The sequence below is a fragment of the Gallinula chloropus genome (genome assembly GCF_964237585.1).
Source record: "Gallinula chloropus genome assembly, chromosome: 2".
Lineage (NCBI taxonomy): Eukaryota > Metazoa > Chordata > Aves > Gruiformes > Rallidae > Gallinula > Gallinula chloropus.
Genome location: NC_140086.1, coordinates 24,965,190 through 24,981,255, shown reverse-complemented (window position 1 = coordinate 24,981,255; position 16,066 = coordinate 24,965,190). Strand labels below are relative to the sequence as shown.

The 16,066-nt window shown below is 40.3% G+C and overlaps 1 protein-coding gene across 1 annotated transcript in view; it reads left to right on the top strand.

The window, feature by feature from the left end:
• The window catches only part of CPQ (carboxypeptidase Q), a 131,984-nt gene extending 124,846 nt beyond the window's left edge, over window positions 1–7,138 (top strand). Inside the window, exon 7 of the mRNA XM_084260219.1 lies at window positions 6,657–7,138. Within this exon, the coding sequence (XP_084116345.1) occupies window positions 6,657–6,817 (161 nt within the window). The 3' untranslated portion in view covers window positions 6,818–7,138. The remainder of the gene's footprint in view (window positions 1–6,656) is intronic.
• Window positions 7,139–16,066: the final 8,928 nt, after the last annotated feature.

Genomic DNA, 16,066 nt, shown 5'->3' with positions numbered 1-16,066 from the left:
TTAGGAGGCCGTACAGCTTGCTCAACAGGGCACTGGCCTAGGCTTAGATGTCTGGCATCTTTTCCTTTCTCAGCTGCTGTGAGAAAATGAATGTGCCATTTCATCTCTGCATGTCTCTCTCATCCTGCAGTCCCTCTTGTCTGTTTAGAGTGTATGTTCTTCTGAGCTGAGTCTTTTTATTTGGAGAGGAATAGATAATGTGTAAGAGAGTGGAGAGGCAATTCTATCGGCTCCTCTAGGCACTACTGTGAAATGAAATCCAAAGAGGTTATACATTATTGTAATTCATTAGCATATTAACTTCATTATATATGGCAGTGTACATGTGGAGGTCAGTATCCAATAGACCTAACTGTAATATTGAAGACCCAGCACACCCAATAGAGGTTACACAAACAGTGGGGAATTTCCTATTGTATTTGAAAGTTTCTTGGAGTAGTTGTGTTGTGATGTTTACTTCAAAACAAAGACAACTGGGAAGTCATTGATAGGGTTGTACAGCAAACATATATGGACTTCAAGTCTCAGATTTGGCTTCCTTTCACAATTGTTTGCTATTTGGGTTATACAAAAGAAAAGAGAAAATGTAGGGAGGAATGCAATACAAAATGTTTTACACTGAAAAAATACTTGAGACTTACTATCTGCTCTCCCCCTTGAAGGCACCCATGTTTTATGGAAACTGCATTTATAATCATTCTGATAACCGATAACTAATTTTACAGTCATTGTTTGCATAAATGATGACCATTTTAGTGCTTTAATATCTGTCAATAAAGTTTAATCTAATGATGACTTATCACAGCAGTGCATATGAAGGAAGTAGTGCCTGATGGTGATTAACAAGAAGCAGTGGTCATCATTGACACGCTCATCACTCATTTTTGTGGTTCATTCATCCTTTTACCTCAGCAGCAGCATCACTTCTTAAGTTTGCATGAAAAAATGTGGCAGACAATTTATTAACGTGTGAAGAATTGGTCTTTAGTGTGGGCATGTTGTAAGGCATGTAAATATTTTGGTCACCAACTAATTAATGTTCACATTGTGCATTTCATGCTGAGATCAGAAGCTATAAGGGCTGGGCTGCTTTTCAGAATTCCTCAATGCGTGTGTGTGGACTTTCATCAAGATACTCTTACACTGATGTTTACTGTAAATATATTGTCAGTATCAATTACTGCAGCGTGTGCTTTTTCCTGCCTTATGCAGTGCATCAAACTGTGTATGGAATAGATGGTTAAGCAGAAACTCATGAAATGAGTTCAAGACATGAATGAGCTTCACTTGAAGAATTTGTTTATGGTGTGTGGGTTATGGTATTGTCTGAATGAGCCAAGGAAATGGGACTGTGGGTTAGAGTCCCACAGAAGGGTTGAAATGGACAGGCAGCTCTTGAAATCATCTCATCCTGCCCCCCTGCTCAAGCAGGGCCAGGTGCAGCAGGTTGCCCAGGACCTCACCCAGCCAGATTTTTAATATCTTCATGGATAAAGACTCCACAATTTATCTGGGCCACCTGAGCCAGTCTTTGATCACCCACTCAGTGAAAGTGTTTCCTGTTGTTCAGATGAAATTTCATGTGTTTTGTTTTGTGGTCATTATCTCTTGTCCTGTCAATCGGCACTGCAGAGGACAACCTGGCTCCCTCTTCTTCATTCCCTCCTATCTGCTATTTATACACATGGATGAGACACCTCCTGAGCCTTCTCTTCTCCAGGCTGAACAGCCCCAGCTCCCTCAGCCTTTCTTTGTATGAAAGATGCTCCAGTCCCTTAATCATCTTACCAGTCCTGTGCTGGACTCAGTAAGGAGCTCCAGATGGGTACATGGAGAGATGCCATTTCTGACAGTGGTGCCCACAGTGCAGTGGAGCAGGAGGTGGCATATCTCCTGCTCCATGAGGTAGCCACCATCTGGGGTAGGAAACAAGGTCCTGATGACATGTTCATGACAGTGCCTCAGGCAAGTCACAAGCAGGACAAATGGAGAGGGGTGTCAGGGCTGGCAACAGTAGCAGCAAAAGGTTGACAGGCAGCAGCAGTTACATTTGGTTGTTGCTTCTGACAAAGCAAAAAGCAATTGACTGCTTAGCTGCTATTTCATACTGTTGCGATGTTTTTCTCACAACTTCATGGCAGTGAAGCAATTCATAAAGAAACGCTTGCTCTTGGTGGCAAAGCTTGGAAAATGGCAAGTCAAAAGAAAGTGAAGCACTTGGAGAAGTATATAGTATTTATGTTTGTGGGTAAATAATATTTATATTTGAATCAGGATCAATATCCTTCCTAGAAGATGGGTTTGTCCACAGGACACCTGCCTGTGGTGCTAAGGGTACCCCTGTGATTAATGATTGTGTCGGCTCACATGGCCGGTATCACCCCAAGCCCGCCCAGTGCAATTGGGGATATGGAGGCATCTGGTCACAAAACAGCGTATGCTGGCTGGGCATATTTTTAAAAATTACTACGTTTGTGGAGTAAGTCGATCTGCTTGGCAACTGCTACCCTGCTCTATAACCTGAGGATAGAATTGGTTTCGTTTGCAGCCTCCTTGGTGTGCAAGATCACTAATAGGTCAAGTATAAAGAAACAGTCTCAGAAGGGGTTGAAAGCAGGAAACCAAAACAAAGTAAAACCCCACAACCTCCACAACAAAGAAACCAGACATCCCAGCCTGAGAAGTTAGAGGCATTACTGAGTGTTTGCCCCTCACCCTACTTAGGCAACAATTTCCCACATTTGGCAAGCAAGGTGATGCCTCGCTGTGACAAGGAGAACCCCGCTTTAAGATCCCAAAACACACACATTGTCCTAACCAACAGTGGACTGTTTGGCCCCAGCAGCTGCTCCAGACATGAGATATATAACCCATGCCAAGGGGTCCCACCAGGCACCTGGGGGATCACAATCAGCAGTGAATAGCTGCCATTAGGTAACTGAACTAAAGAGCTTTTTCTTGCCTCTTTGTAATGGAATGATGAATTATCTGTTTATTATCTCACTGAAGCTGCAAATGATTAATAATTTTCAGGTTTTAATTTTCAGTATGTTTTATGCATTCAAATACTAAGTACAGCATTTTTGGCAGAGATTTCTAACATTCTCTGTTTCCGTGCCCTAACATCTACTTCATCCAGCTAGAAGCATTTTCTCACTGAATTCCTTATCGGCCAGCAGTGTTCCTCATGCGATTCACATCACTGTAAATGGGAACAGACTGAAAACGGACAATTAAAGAGGGTTGTTTGGCAAACATCTCTTTTTTATTTATGGGTGGTCTTGCTCTGCAAATGTAGGGAAGCAGCAAAGCACATAAAACGTGACAGTGGAGCCCCCAGCCTGTTCCTTGTTTTTCTGTTGGAGTGTTGGTTCTTCTTAGAATTAAATACGTGATACACAACTACACAACGCCTCACATCTGAGGAGTTTTAAATACTTAATTAGACCTTTCAAACTTCTGTAAGTCCGTATGCTATCCCATTTCTGGATGGCTAGCGTGGAGACAAGCAAGTAATTTATAGCAGGTCTGTGAGACATGGTTACTCATCTGTTTTGCTTGACTGCTAGCTTATGTAGCTGGCAAAAATAAACCTCCATTTGTTGCTGGCTGTTGGTCCAGAGGGAAAAATTGCATAATGACAACACTGCCCCCACCCCCTTAGATAAATTTGAGGTGAAAGAAGAAAATGGTTAGCAATAGCAATCAGGGTTCTAAAACTTGAACTTTTCCAGTTTCTTTTGAGCTTCTAGAAGTGTCATGTTGGACTTCCAGGCAAATTTTGTTTGAGAAAGGTTGGTAATAAAGTGCCTACCAAGGACCCAGTTTGGTCAGCCAGCTGATGTACTTTGAAACCTTACTGTTGGAAGCATTGTGCAGTTCCCTCCCTGCCCATGCCTTCTGAAGGATGGCTGTTTGTGCTCCCAGTGCTGATGCTTCTGTGAGGTTTTTTTTGAAAAGTGGTTGTGGGATCCCATGGACTTGATTTAGGTAACCCAAAGTGACTGGAGTCTGTGGAGCCCTGCAGAACTTCCCTCTTCATGGCCATCTGCAGGGGTTGATGCATGCATTTGCTGGCTAAAGGGCACTGTCGGTGTCTTGCCACAGCCTGGTGACGTCTGGAAGTGATAAATATGTTCAGGCAGCTAACATGAACACAGAGGAGTCTCACGTTTGGAGCAGAAGACATGAAAATTGCCTGCAGTTGTATCTGTGCCCCAGGGTGTTTCATGTCTAGAGGTCTGCATGGGGCCCTTGGCTGTAAACTGTTCTTGTGCTCAAAGCCAAGAACATGGATTTTCATTTTTGTTTCTGATTACATAGAATAAAACTGCTTTCTGTGGGTCTCACAAGGTGTTTGCAGGTCACTGGTTTCAGTGCTAGCCCAAGCCATGAAAGAGACAGCACGGCCAGTTTAGGAGCCCTTCAATATTCTCTTTTCTCACACACTCTGATGTTTCCTGCATAGTAATTGCTTGATGCCTAAGTCAGGTCTTTCTCTGATTTTTAAAATCAATTTAGATTTCAGCATTTCAAGGAGTTAAACATTACAAAGCAAAGGATGTTTATCCTTGTTCCAGTCGCAGAGATAAAACACTACTCTGTATCAAAGCCATCGTTACTGCCATTAGTGAAATGTCTACAACAAATTCCAGGCAAACAATTCTTGTCTTGAGTCTTATGAAAGTGATGAAAAACTGTAATGGCTTTGCCTCAGTGGCTTAACTTGTAATGTGTCTGGAGAGCAGAAACCCATCAGTTAAAGAATTTATTGTAGTTCAACCCTTTTTATGTTTGTATACGTTTAAAAGAATTCAGAATAAAATTTTAAAAGTTAACATGAATTGATATAAATTCAGTGCTAGAATTACTGAAAGGTAATTCAGCTCCTGTAACCTACACTGACTTCTGTGGGACTGCATTGCTTCAAGTCAGTAGCGAACAAACTTTAAGAGCAAGAAGAGCCTCTTAAAATAAAATAAATCACAATACTGTATAACCATATGCTACAGCATTTGGTCTTTCTGCATATCATCTCTCTTATGAAGGGATCTTCATTTGGATGGAATTGTAAAATGCATTACCTTTTCCTTCTCTCTGAAACAGCGGGGAAACTAGCAGCCCAAGTCAGCTCCCATTACAGCAATAGAAACATGCCTGTTAACCACAGTGAGAGCTGGACTGTGTCCTGAATGGCTGTATGAGTGATCAAAAGATATGTATTATAGGATTGTACAGTTGTGCTGTGAGAAATTTTGCTTTTCAAAGGCTTCCGGCATCTCAGGGAAACCAAGATAAATCATCGCAGAAAGTCTTATGAGCACACATGAGTTTATCAAAGCCCTCATCATCTGATACTGATTTCCACTGTGTGTAAATAAATATATGAATAATTTGTTTACTTCATCTTTATAATCAAACAATCCTGTGCTTTTTCTGTCTTACTTGGCATATGGCATAGTTGAAGTAGCTTCAATCTGTGTTTTCACCTGGGGGCCCCAGCTCTTACTCATGAATTCACATCAGTGCTTGTTCTCTGGGCTAGGTGACCAGGTGAGGAAGGGTCCTGTTGTGCTAGATAGGAGCCATGCACCTCCTAGCCCCAACTGGAGAGCAGCCCAAGGGAGTCAATGCAAGGAATTACAAGCAGTGAATCAGTGTGATGGGAGAAAACATTACGCTTACTTATTTTCTAAATTTGGGGTGGAGCTCTTTAATGATGAGAGGGTTCTTGAGATTAAAACAGAGCAGATAGAGGCTGATAAAACCATAGAAGAAGAGGTAACGAACCAGGATAGAAGTTGCAAGGGGCTGGGGAGTCAGAGTTGGTGGGTGGGTTCTGGACCAGGTGGAGAATGGCCAGAGTGAAAATACCCCATTGATGGCTCTGTTGCAGCACCTGGTGGGGCAGCAGCTTCTCCTGCTCCTCCTGGCTTTGGTCTGCCTTGGGGCCTTGAGTGATACCTCACCGGCATTGTTTGTGCTCCCTCCGCCCACCTGGCTTGGGGAAGAGTGGTCCTTTCCCTGCCTGTGTGCCCCCTTAGGGAGTCAGTCGTTCCTGATTGGGAAGAACCGTTGTTTCACCCAACTTGCTTCTGCCCCGGCTGATGAGGACTCCTCATGATGATGAGGACAATGTCCTGGGCTATCTGGGTTACCCCAAGTTATCTGGAAAGCTTCTCTGAAGCAGCACATCCTTGTGATGAAGTGGCTCAAAAGCAGAAGCAAATTCAAAAGCTTTCCCCAACACAAACACCAGCAAGGAGAGGATCCATAACTCAGTCATAACTCATCCTCGGAACAGTAGGATGAAGAAGGGAGGAAGAATTGCCACATGTGGGGTTACTGTGGGGATTTTCCTGCTGGGACTCTGGTAATCTTAGAGGGAAATGGATGCATACTGCTGCTGAGGAAATGAGTCTCCCGGGGGAGGTCGGCTTTCCCCGGTGTGAATTTTTGCTGCCTCGTGCTCACTCAAGTCAATTAACCTAAAACCTACAAACTGCACATGCCACAGCTCTGTGCAGTTATTACACGGAACTTTATACAGTTGCATGTGGATTTAATCACAAACAGCCCATGAATGGATTCAAATTTATATTCCTCTTTAAATATTTGTGTTCCTATAATGGAATATTGCCCATTTTTCTCTGTAGGTGCCAGCTTGCACGATGACCTCAGTAAATACTTCTGGTTTCATCATTCTCAAGGGGACACGATGACAGTTCAGGATCCAAAACAGATGAATCTCTGTGCTGCTGTTTGGACTGTTGTCTCCTATGTAATTGCTGACATGGAGGAGATGTTGCCAAGGTAATAAAACAGCAAGAAAGAAGATTTGTGTTCTTCAGTAAAGATTGTGAGTCCACTAATGCATGTGGTCTACAGCTGTGGGAAATTCCATTTTTCACCCCATTTTTGTGCATTATCATATCTGTTTTCCAAAAAGCACGTGCTCTTTTACACTTTTCTGTTTCTTTTTGCAGTTTTGATATCTTCCATTTGTGATTTGCATTTAAAATTTTTTCTTTTGAGTACTTCTTAAGTTTCTGATGGTGTGATACCTTTTTGGCTACAATATAATAACCATTTGTATGCAAAATGATCCTATGCACCAGGAAAAATATACCAAATAAACTTGTTGCATCAGAACAATTAAGATGGTGAGTTACTGTACGTGTTTATGGGTTTGTTTTCTGACTTTCATTTCATGCATTGGAATGGTGTGCTATTAATAAAACAGTCATTTCTTTTTAATCTCTGAAGCCTTTATAAGGTTTTCAGGTTATAGCACAAATGAATCTTGGCTGTTTTAATGATAATATATGGTAAAATGGTGAAATAATGGTCAAACTGCTGAAACAGTAGGGCTTTTAATAAGTTTTCGGGCTTCCTCTGTTAAATATTACTAAAGATTGCTTCATGCAAGAGTCAGATAAACCAGGACATAGAGGATAGGAAGCCAACCATGGGACTCCTAGATCTGCCGGATTTCTTCGGGTACCTCTCCACAGACATCTGTGTGTCCTTTTCTTTCTACTGGAAGACATGCAGGGAGTTTTTTCTCTGAAAAAATGTTTCAGAACATGGCATCACAGCTGTGATTTGTGGCCTTCACTGCCTCCAAGCTGATAACCAACGGAAGTGTGAGAGCAGATTTTGATTCAGGTTGCTGAAGGCATTCGTAGCCTCCCCACTCTTGTGGGGATGCCCTTCCCTGCTGGAAGCCAGACAAAAGAATGCTGGTACCCATGTGCTTTGACGGAGGAATTAGTCTGGGAATTTAACTCTTGTATCCTGTGTTGGGTTTTGGGTTTTGGTTTTTTTCCTGTTCAAAGATTATGAATATTCAGATGAGTTTCAGGGGTACATGTAGATAAGATATAACTGGGGCTGGGGAATATGTTTTCTGCTCATTTCTTTGTGATGTGATCCTTGTTTGTGCTTTTAAATTTTACAGCAAGCAGACTTACTGATGTGAATAACTGCTGCAATATAATCAACACCAAACAACTATCATAACGAACAACACGGAGTATTAAACCAAATGGCAGGCGGTCCCTGGTGTTGTTAATCAGTTCTGTAGCTGAGCAAGAACTGAGTGATGAGCCATTCATTTTTATAGAATTAATAACCATGATATCTGTTTACCATGATAATAACGGGTTTTCATCAAATTTATTAAATATTTCAATTTTCCCTCCAAATAATTTCAGGAATGTAAAAGCTGCCTGGAGATACTCTGCCTTTTCTTTTTAAAGAATCAGTATTGAAATGGAGTTAGCAAAACCTTTTTCATCTTCCAAGGTATCATGCCAACCCTTCGTTTTTCTGATTTACTTGACAAGAGTGTAGCTGGTGGTGCTCACTACTGACAGATCCTCAGCTGTCTCTCAATCCAGCCTTTTGACCTTCACAGAATATTACTGTTTCCTGAACTACATTCCATGTCTTTTTCCCTCAAGGTATGCCACTTTGTATAGCAGAGATTCAGAAGGGTTCTCCATGAAGTTACATTTACTGTTGCAAATCTTAACCTGTTCTCACTTGGAAACAGGGTTTATTTGTGTTTTTCTCCATTGCTTCAAGTCAAACGAAGAATCTCTGGAGTCAAGAATACTTTCTGGAAAGGAGAAGAACATGGTGATTTTTCTGAAGAAAATTTAACCTTCACATCAACTTCAGAGGTAGTTCCAGAGAGAAGCTTAACAGGGTGGATTTTGGAAAAAAATGTTTAAAAATCAAAATTGCTATCTTCTGTTTATAGAAAGAGTTAAATTAAAAATATTTCAGTTCTCAAATTGAAAACCAGATTTTTTTAAGCGTAAACCCAGGTTTCATTAAAATAAGATATCGCATTTTTTATTCACCCCTTCTTTTTCTATCTGCAGTTGTTCTCAGATCTGAAAGTTAAGCTGTTCACAGTGCTGTTCTGATAACCTGGCAGGTTAATGGATGTACATCTCAAAAATCTCCATAACTGAAGTGATGCTAATAAACGGCCTTCCTTTCCCAGTGGGATTTTTTACCTTCTGTGCAATAGCTCATCTTTATCCCCGCTCAGAGTAGCAATTAGGCTTTTTCAATTGCTGGCAATTAAATATCTATTGGTTGGTCAATTTTCAGTTCAAGAGCGCTTCTGAGGTGATCTGGGTATGCCAGCATAACTCTGCTTTCCACTGGCACACCGCCTTTGATCTTCAAGAATCTTTCTCAACTTTAGTTGAGAAACTAATAGCTGAGGATATTATTTATATCACTGTTACTGTCAAGGTCATCTGCCATAAATCTGAGCTTTTCATAAGTGTTTTAACAACATTTTAAGACACAGGAACCAGGTGTATGTTTCCCTCTGATAAAATGAAACACTACCAGCTTTGGACTAGATTGCTTTTTGCCTGCAAAGATCGGTGAGCTGAGAGTTGAAAAAAAATTGTAATATTTAAATATATGTCAGAAATCTAAATTTCAAATAAACATTTTCCTCAAGGTATTACAAATCTCTTGCATCTGCTGAGAAGAAGGGAGGCCCCTGGGTAGCCTTCCTTTCTGCTACAACTCACAGCTCTCAGACATAGTAACAGAGGGACAAGGCCAATACATAATTCATTTACCCGACTAGACTATAGCGCAAATGCTGATGAAAAGTCTCTTTTCAATACTGCATAATGTAACGTGGGTAATTTTGCCAGTAATAAAGAAGAACTGCAGGATAGGAAACCGAGTTGGTGCTTTTGTCCTTCATGTGTCAAGACATTATTGGAGTTTCACTGTCTCTTTGAATGATTCAGTTCTGTGATCCCACAAGATTTTTTCCCTCCCTTAAAATAATTAAAAACAAAGAAAGAAAGCTGTTTCCTGGAAGAAGAGATGAAGTGGAGCTTCTGGTGCCGCTCCACTGCAAACATTTCTGGCTGCATATTTAGTTGGTATGCTTCCCCCATAACGATTTGAGACACTTCCATTTACCATGAGTAAATATCAAACTGATCTTGATATCTATATCTGTCTCATGAAATATACATACCATCTAAATGTGCCCAAATGATTAATTTACGGCTGTGTAATGATTAGCATAAAAATCTCATCACTGCACAGGATAGAAATGTTACCACTAATTGCTGGTTGAAGTGAACAATGTTTTCTGCATAGAAATTAATGATGCATGCATCGCAGCTCGCTCTTGAATGGGAAAATTCAAGACTTTCTGGAAGTCATCTTTCTTTTTCCCCTTCTCTTTTCTGCTAAATGATATGAGAGCCTCATCCTGTATAATAGAAAGGAATATTATCTTGTGCATGATCCATTTTATCCTTGGCTGTACCTATGGAAATGTTTTGACTTACACCTTTTATAATCTGTCGACAGCAAATGCATGGAAGCACGGTCCACACACACACCTCAGCTTGTCATGGTCGTTACTTCTAGAAGCTCCAGACCTTTTGCACAAAGGTTTCACTATCTATGGAGCTGTGATTTGTTATTACAATTGTTTAATAAATATATTGTGCTAGGACTTGATTAGGGCCTTTAGGTGCCTCTCCTCTCAGTGATCCTCTTTGCCTTCAGAGGGCAGACCTCACTGACAAGTATATATCCAGCTCTGTGTTTAGCTTGCAGTTTGATTTTGTTGCAGAAAAGATCAACTTCCTTTAGTTAAGTTTCTATTTTCCGTTTTTTGGTCTTTCATTTTGACCTTTTTAGCATCTGTGCTGTGATATGGATATCAGGATGACTAACCAGCTGCAACTATCTGTGCATTTTATGCCTTGGGGCTCAGGAACTGCAAAATGGGATTGAGATTGCTCTGAAGAGCAACTCAAAAGCGCAAGGGTGAGAGCTCCATGGGGGCCATCATTTACCATTATCACAGGCCTGTTTTTAACAGGCAGAGCTTTGTGATCAATGCCATGAGTTTTCATCACCAGTCATGATTTTCTGTATAACTACATGCAAATCGAGTGTCTGGAAACCAAAAAGGAAAGCTCTGGAAGAGGGACCAAAAAATCAGAGTAGGGTAACACTGAGCAGGGACTGTAGCTTCAGGTACCAATGTTTAACTCTGCTTTGCTGGGTGAGTTGGGGAACACCTCCTAAACCTTAGTTTTGCTGTGAAATGTTGGTATTTGGTGTAGCCAGATGAACAGCACTGTGTTAAAATACATGGTGTGTAAAAATACAAGTTCGTAGCAGGGGGGAGGTTCAATTGCAGGAGAGGAATAAGGAGTTACCAACTGTTAACTGCATGACAATTCCTCTCCAAAATTTCTCTCGTAGTAATTGCTGTTTGCATTTATAAAAGGAATCTTCCTCTTCCAGACACTGCCATTTCAAAATAGAATTTGGACATTCAGCATATCCTTTTAAAATTAGCCATACTTTGCATCCCGGAACAATTATGTGTGTGTGAAGATTGCACACAATGCCACCTATGGATATGTCACTTCACAGCTTTGGACTGTCACAAACATTCTAAGGCTCTTTCACATAACCAGTGGCCATACAGCAGGCCAGTGTGGGAAAGAGAATAGGTCAAATGGTTTTCCAAAAGCCATGCAGCCTGTTGGGCCTAGAGTTGTGTTTAGGATAGTTCGTACCTCAGCCAAACTGTGCTTCCCATCAATGAGTTGCTACTTTCTTTTTGTACCACTGAGATAATTTTGAAGCTGAAGTGTAAACCTTTGTGTAAAGTGACCTTTTGGACTGAGCATATGCAATGCTTTGGACTGCAAATTTAAGAGAGAGGAATACCAAAATAAAGTGGGGTGGTTTATTTTTTCTTTCAGTTAACTACGTTAGTGATTTCTGGAAGGAAAATAAGTAGGCTTACACCATTTGTATTAACCTTAAAACATTAATACATACCTACACACGTTTCCCTCTCTGTGCATAATATTGAAAAGTTTCCCATCCTGAAGATTACTTTATTTCTGCTTTTTAATCAAAGCAGAAGTCACCACAAAAATTCTGGACTTACAGTGTGGCAGCTGTATTCTTTAGTCTCTAAGAATTGAGATAATGGTGCTGCACAGTTATATCCTGAGTGGACTGAGTCTGCGACAGTCTACAAAACTAATTTCACTGAGGGTCTTTGTGACTCACGTTACAATCTCAGGAATGTTTTGACCTTTGTGAATGTGATTATTCAATAGGTTACTTATCCTAAATTGTCTGTAGCTTTTGCTTCTTACAGTGGTATTATGTCAGTCATACAACTGCAGGAAATTCATTCATATTCATATGCCTGTACTTAAAAGTGATTCCCCCCATTCTTTTAAATTTCAAATCATCACTTTTTGGTTTGCTTTCAGTTTCTGTCACTAGGACAGAAAGTTACACCAGCTTTTAATATGATACACAATGTAGAGGCTGATGGTTGTTCAAAAGCAGATAGTAAAATATCCACATTGTTAATAAAACTGCTGTGCTATTCTTCCTGTGGCTGTTATCAAGCCTCAGCTCATCAGTAAGATGAGTTTAATAAAAGGAATTACTAGAAAGTGAGTCATGAGACGCTTAACTGTGGAGAGTTTAACAGGCATAAATCACTGCATAATTTCTGAATGGAAATAAAATGTTGACTGCTTTACCCTTCCAAATTGCTCATTGTAGAAGCAGAGAAAGTTATAAATATCTACAAGAAAAGGCATGCTTCTCTTCAGCAGCGATTCCCAATGCTGAGTTCTGCGTGGTAGTTATTTTAAGCCTTTGTAATGTATCCCAAACCATTAACATGAAATGTAGAGAAGCGAGTGTGCACTAGTTGTTGGGAACTCCTATATGCCTTTTTTGCAATGGTAAACAGGATGCGGCTCTACTGGGAGCTCAGCCTAGCTTTAATATTGCTCTGCCTGCAAGCAGGGGTCCTTTTCAGCTGCATGGCAAGCTTAGAGGAAGGAGAAATTTGAACAGTAGAAGAAATTTTTAAAAAAATCTTGTTAGGGCTTTGTAGAACCGTGAAAGTGCTTTTTCATTATGTACAAGTAACTTGAGCTTGTTAAATATCTGAATTTAGCTTTTGACATCAGTTGCTGAAGCCTCTTCTCATTCCTCTCGAACAGTAGTGTTTCCATAGGTATGAGAAGATACTAAATTAAATAATTCAGCTAACTCTATGTAAATACCACATGTATTAAACAACCACCTATCAGTTTTACAGAAATTGAATCCATTTATCAACAGGAACAAAGTTCTAATTATAAAAAAGAAGATTAACTTAGCAAGCTCGTAGAAGGAAGCAGACGTGATAGAAAGAAGTGTGGGCCTTTACTTTCAATTGAGCAAAATCTGTGGTCCTGTGGAAAGGGCGGTCACTCAAGGCTTCATCTAGAGAAGAGAGAACTGAACTTCACTGAGCAGGTGTTTGGTTGACATCTTTCTGTACAATTAATGTAGGATTGCCATGGAGAGCCTTTCTGCTTGTCCCCTGGGTGCAGAGGTCCTTTACACCCAGGCTCCCATAGAACTGGAGCTTTCATGCTTAGTGACCGTGTGGAGGCAAATATGGTTTTTTTGCACTCCAAATGCTGGAAGTTTAGGGAGAGCTCAGGGTCACAGGCTTTTTTTTTCCTCCAAGATAGCCTAAATTATAGTTCAAACTGTAGTACTTGGGTGCCTTTCAGGCTTGGATTTGCAATGGATTTATAATATATAACATTGTCATCACACTGTGAAATCACCACAGTCTAATACTTTTCATGTTCCCTATCTCTGCATTTCAGAGCTGTGTCTAAACAAGCAGGAACAGTAATGGCTGTCAGCGGAGCCCTTGACAATATCTTCAAAGCAGAAGAACTGAGTAAACATTTGCTGTGTGTGCTCTATTAGGTGTCAAAGAAAATTTCATCCCTCCCTCATCTGTGAAGTGATGGATGGGGAAAACATTGCTGCTCTGTGTTTCTCCCACAGTCAGTCTTAGAGCTGCTGGTACTATACTTCTAAATCAGTTTGAGGTGTAAGATTATATGAGACATCGGGATTGGGCGAACTTCAGAGAGGTTGCAAATGTAGCAACAGCGTTTATTGCTCAGTGTTTATTCACACAGCAGTAAACGATCCTTTCAAACAGAAGCCTAAGAGTTTTGCATTATTTGCAGAAAAGTTTTGATGACCAAGTAAAGCTTTGAAAGACCTCTGTTACTTCATTGTTGCAGAATAACAAAGTGAAACTAATACCTGGGGTTTTTTAACTTATCACTTTTTTTTCTCTATGGAAAAACCCCCATCAACCCAGTTTAAAATAACTATAGGAAAGGCTCCTTGAATTCCTTTGATTTACACTGGCTTCAAATATGAAGAAACAAAGATTGCAGCTTCAGATAAGCGTTGGTCAAGTCAGTAGGAATTTCTTTAAAAACACTTGCAAATGTGGGCAGATGGCGTCGGGTGTTCTGTGCTGTAGCAGAGCAAGCAGTTACATTAGACTCTTTCTTTTTCCCGAAGTTATCCTTATTTTTACAAGAATCCTCCTGTTGCCATTAATTTCCAACATTCTAACAAGCTCTAAATTTACTGCTGTGCTGTAAAAATTCACTTTCTGGCCACTTTCCCCCCACCCCCCCTCCTTTAGAATAAGCTCAGTCTAGTGGTTTTAACTTAAGACAATAAACCAGGAACTCCCAAGTTCTAATTCTGCCTCGGTAACCATCTTGCTGTGTGGTCTTGGCACACCCTAAAGGTATGCCTTCTGTGCAGATTTAATTTATGAAAAACTAAAAAAAAAATTACAAATAAAGTCTATTTCCTAGGCTGGGTGCAGCCAGAGGTGTGGGATGCTGTCTGTTCTAATTAGGTATCTTTTTATCTTCTGTCATAACCTGAAAACAGCTGAGGTTTGGGCATCTCCTAACTTATGCCCTGTAGGTGAATTAATCTTGTGGCTGAATAATACTGCAGCTTGGCGGAAGTCTCAATACCATCACTGTCCATCTTCCCTGTGGCTGATTCACAGCTTGGAATGGAAAAGACATCAGAATTTGGTGGGAGTTTTGACCTCAAAACAGATGAAAACTTGGAGCTGTGGAGTATTTTCTGCTGGTTAAAAAATTGGACCCTCGGCTTGTGAAATTGAAAGTTCTTCACTGAGACTTCTAGAAAATAGCATCAAGGGGTCAAAAATAGAAATCACAAGTAGAAAAAATCATCATGTACAGTAGCCTGGAAACAGAATATGTTCCAAATTTGAAGTGTTGGGTCTTTTTTTTTTTTTCAAGAATAAGAGTTAGGATAAGTCTGCCGAGTAAGTTTAATAAAGTGTCTAATTTATTCTTAATGCAAAGTAATTTTCTTATAGCTGCAGGAAATAAGCCCTACTGGAGTCAATTCAGAGAAAATTCAGCAAACAGAAGTAGGTCCCACCCTTCTTCATTATCCTGAACAGAAATCTACATGAATCTCTCATATTCTGCTTCTGTTCCCGGTGCTTACTGAGCCCTTAGTAAAAATAATTAGGAGTCATCCCTCATAAAGCACTTACAAGTTAGTAAAATGTCAGAGGATTTCCCTCCATGTTCAGTTTTATTACAAATTCAGCTACTATCCTCTCAATTTTCTTAGTGGATGCAATTAATGACACTGAAGGCTTCTCAAGGTATAAATTAAAGTTAAAATCTGAAGTAATGCCAGTGACTTATGAAAATGGTTTACTGATCACGCAGTCTTCAACTTCTCAATACATCAATTACTCACTTTTTCACCTGCCAACCCTGGCTCTGGAGCTGCTACATGGTATTAACTATGTCTCTGCTAAAGGGAATTAGAACAGAACTTAGTTGTATAAAACTGTCCTTTGTACTTTAAGGTTAAATTAAACTGTCTTTAAAACCCTCATTTCCCGCAAATATTTTTTCCATATAACTTTTATTTAAAAGTCAGTTTGAGTTTCTGTCTCTAGTAATCCGCTTATTCACCATTCCCACAGGTGAGGGAAAGCAGTGTGGGGAGGACTTACTCTTCTTGCAGGCACCAACATCATCAAAAAGTAGCAGATGAAAAAGTAGGACCAGGAATTACATGCATAAGGCTGAGATGCTGCCATTTGAGGAATGAGAAACATATTTTTGTCTTG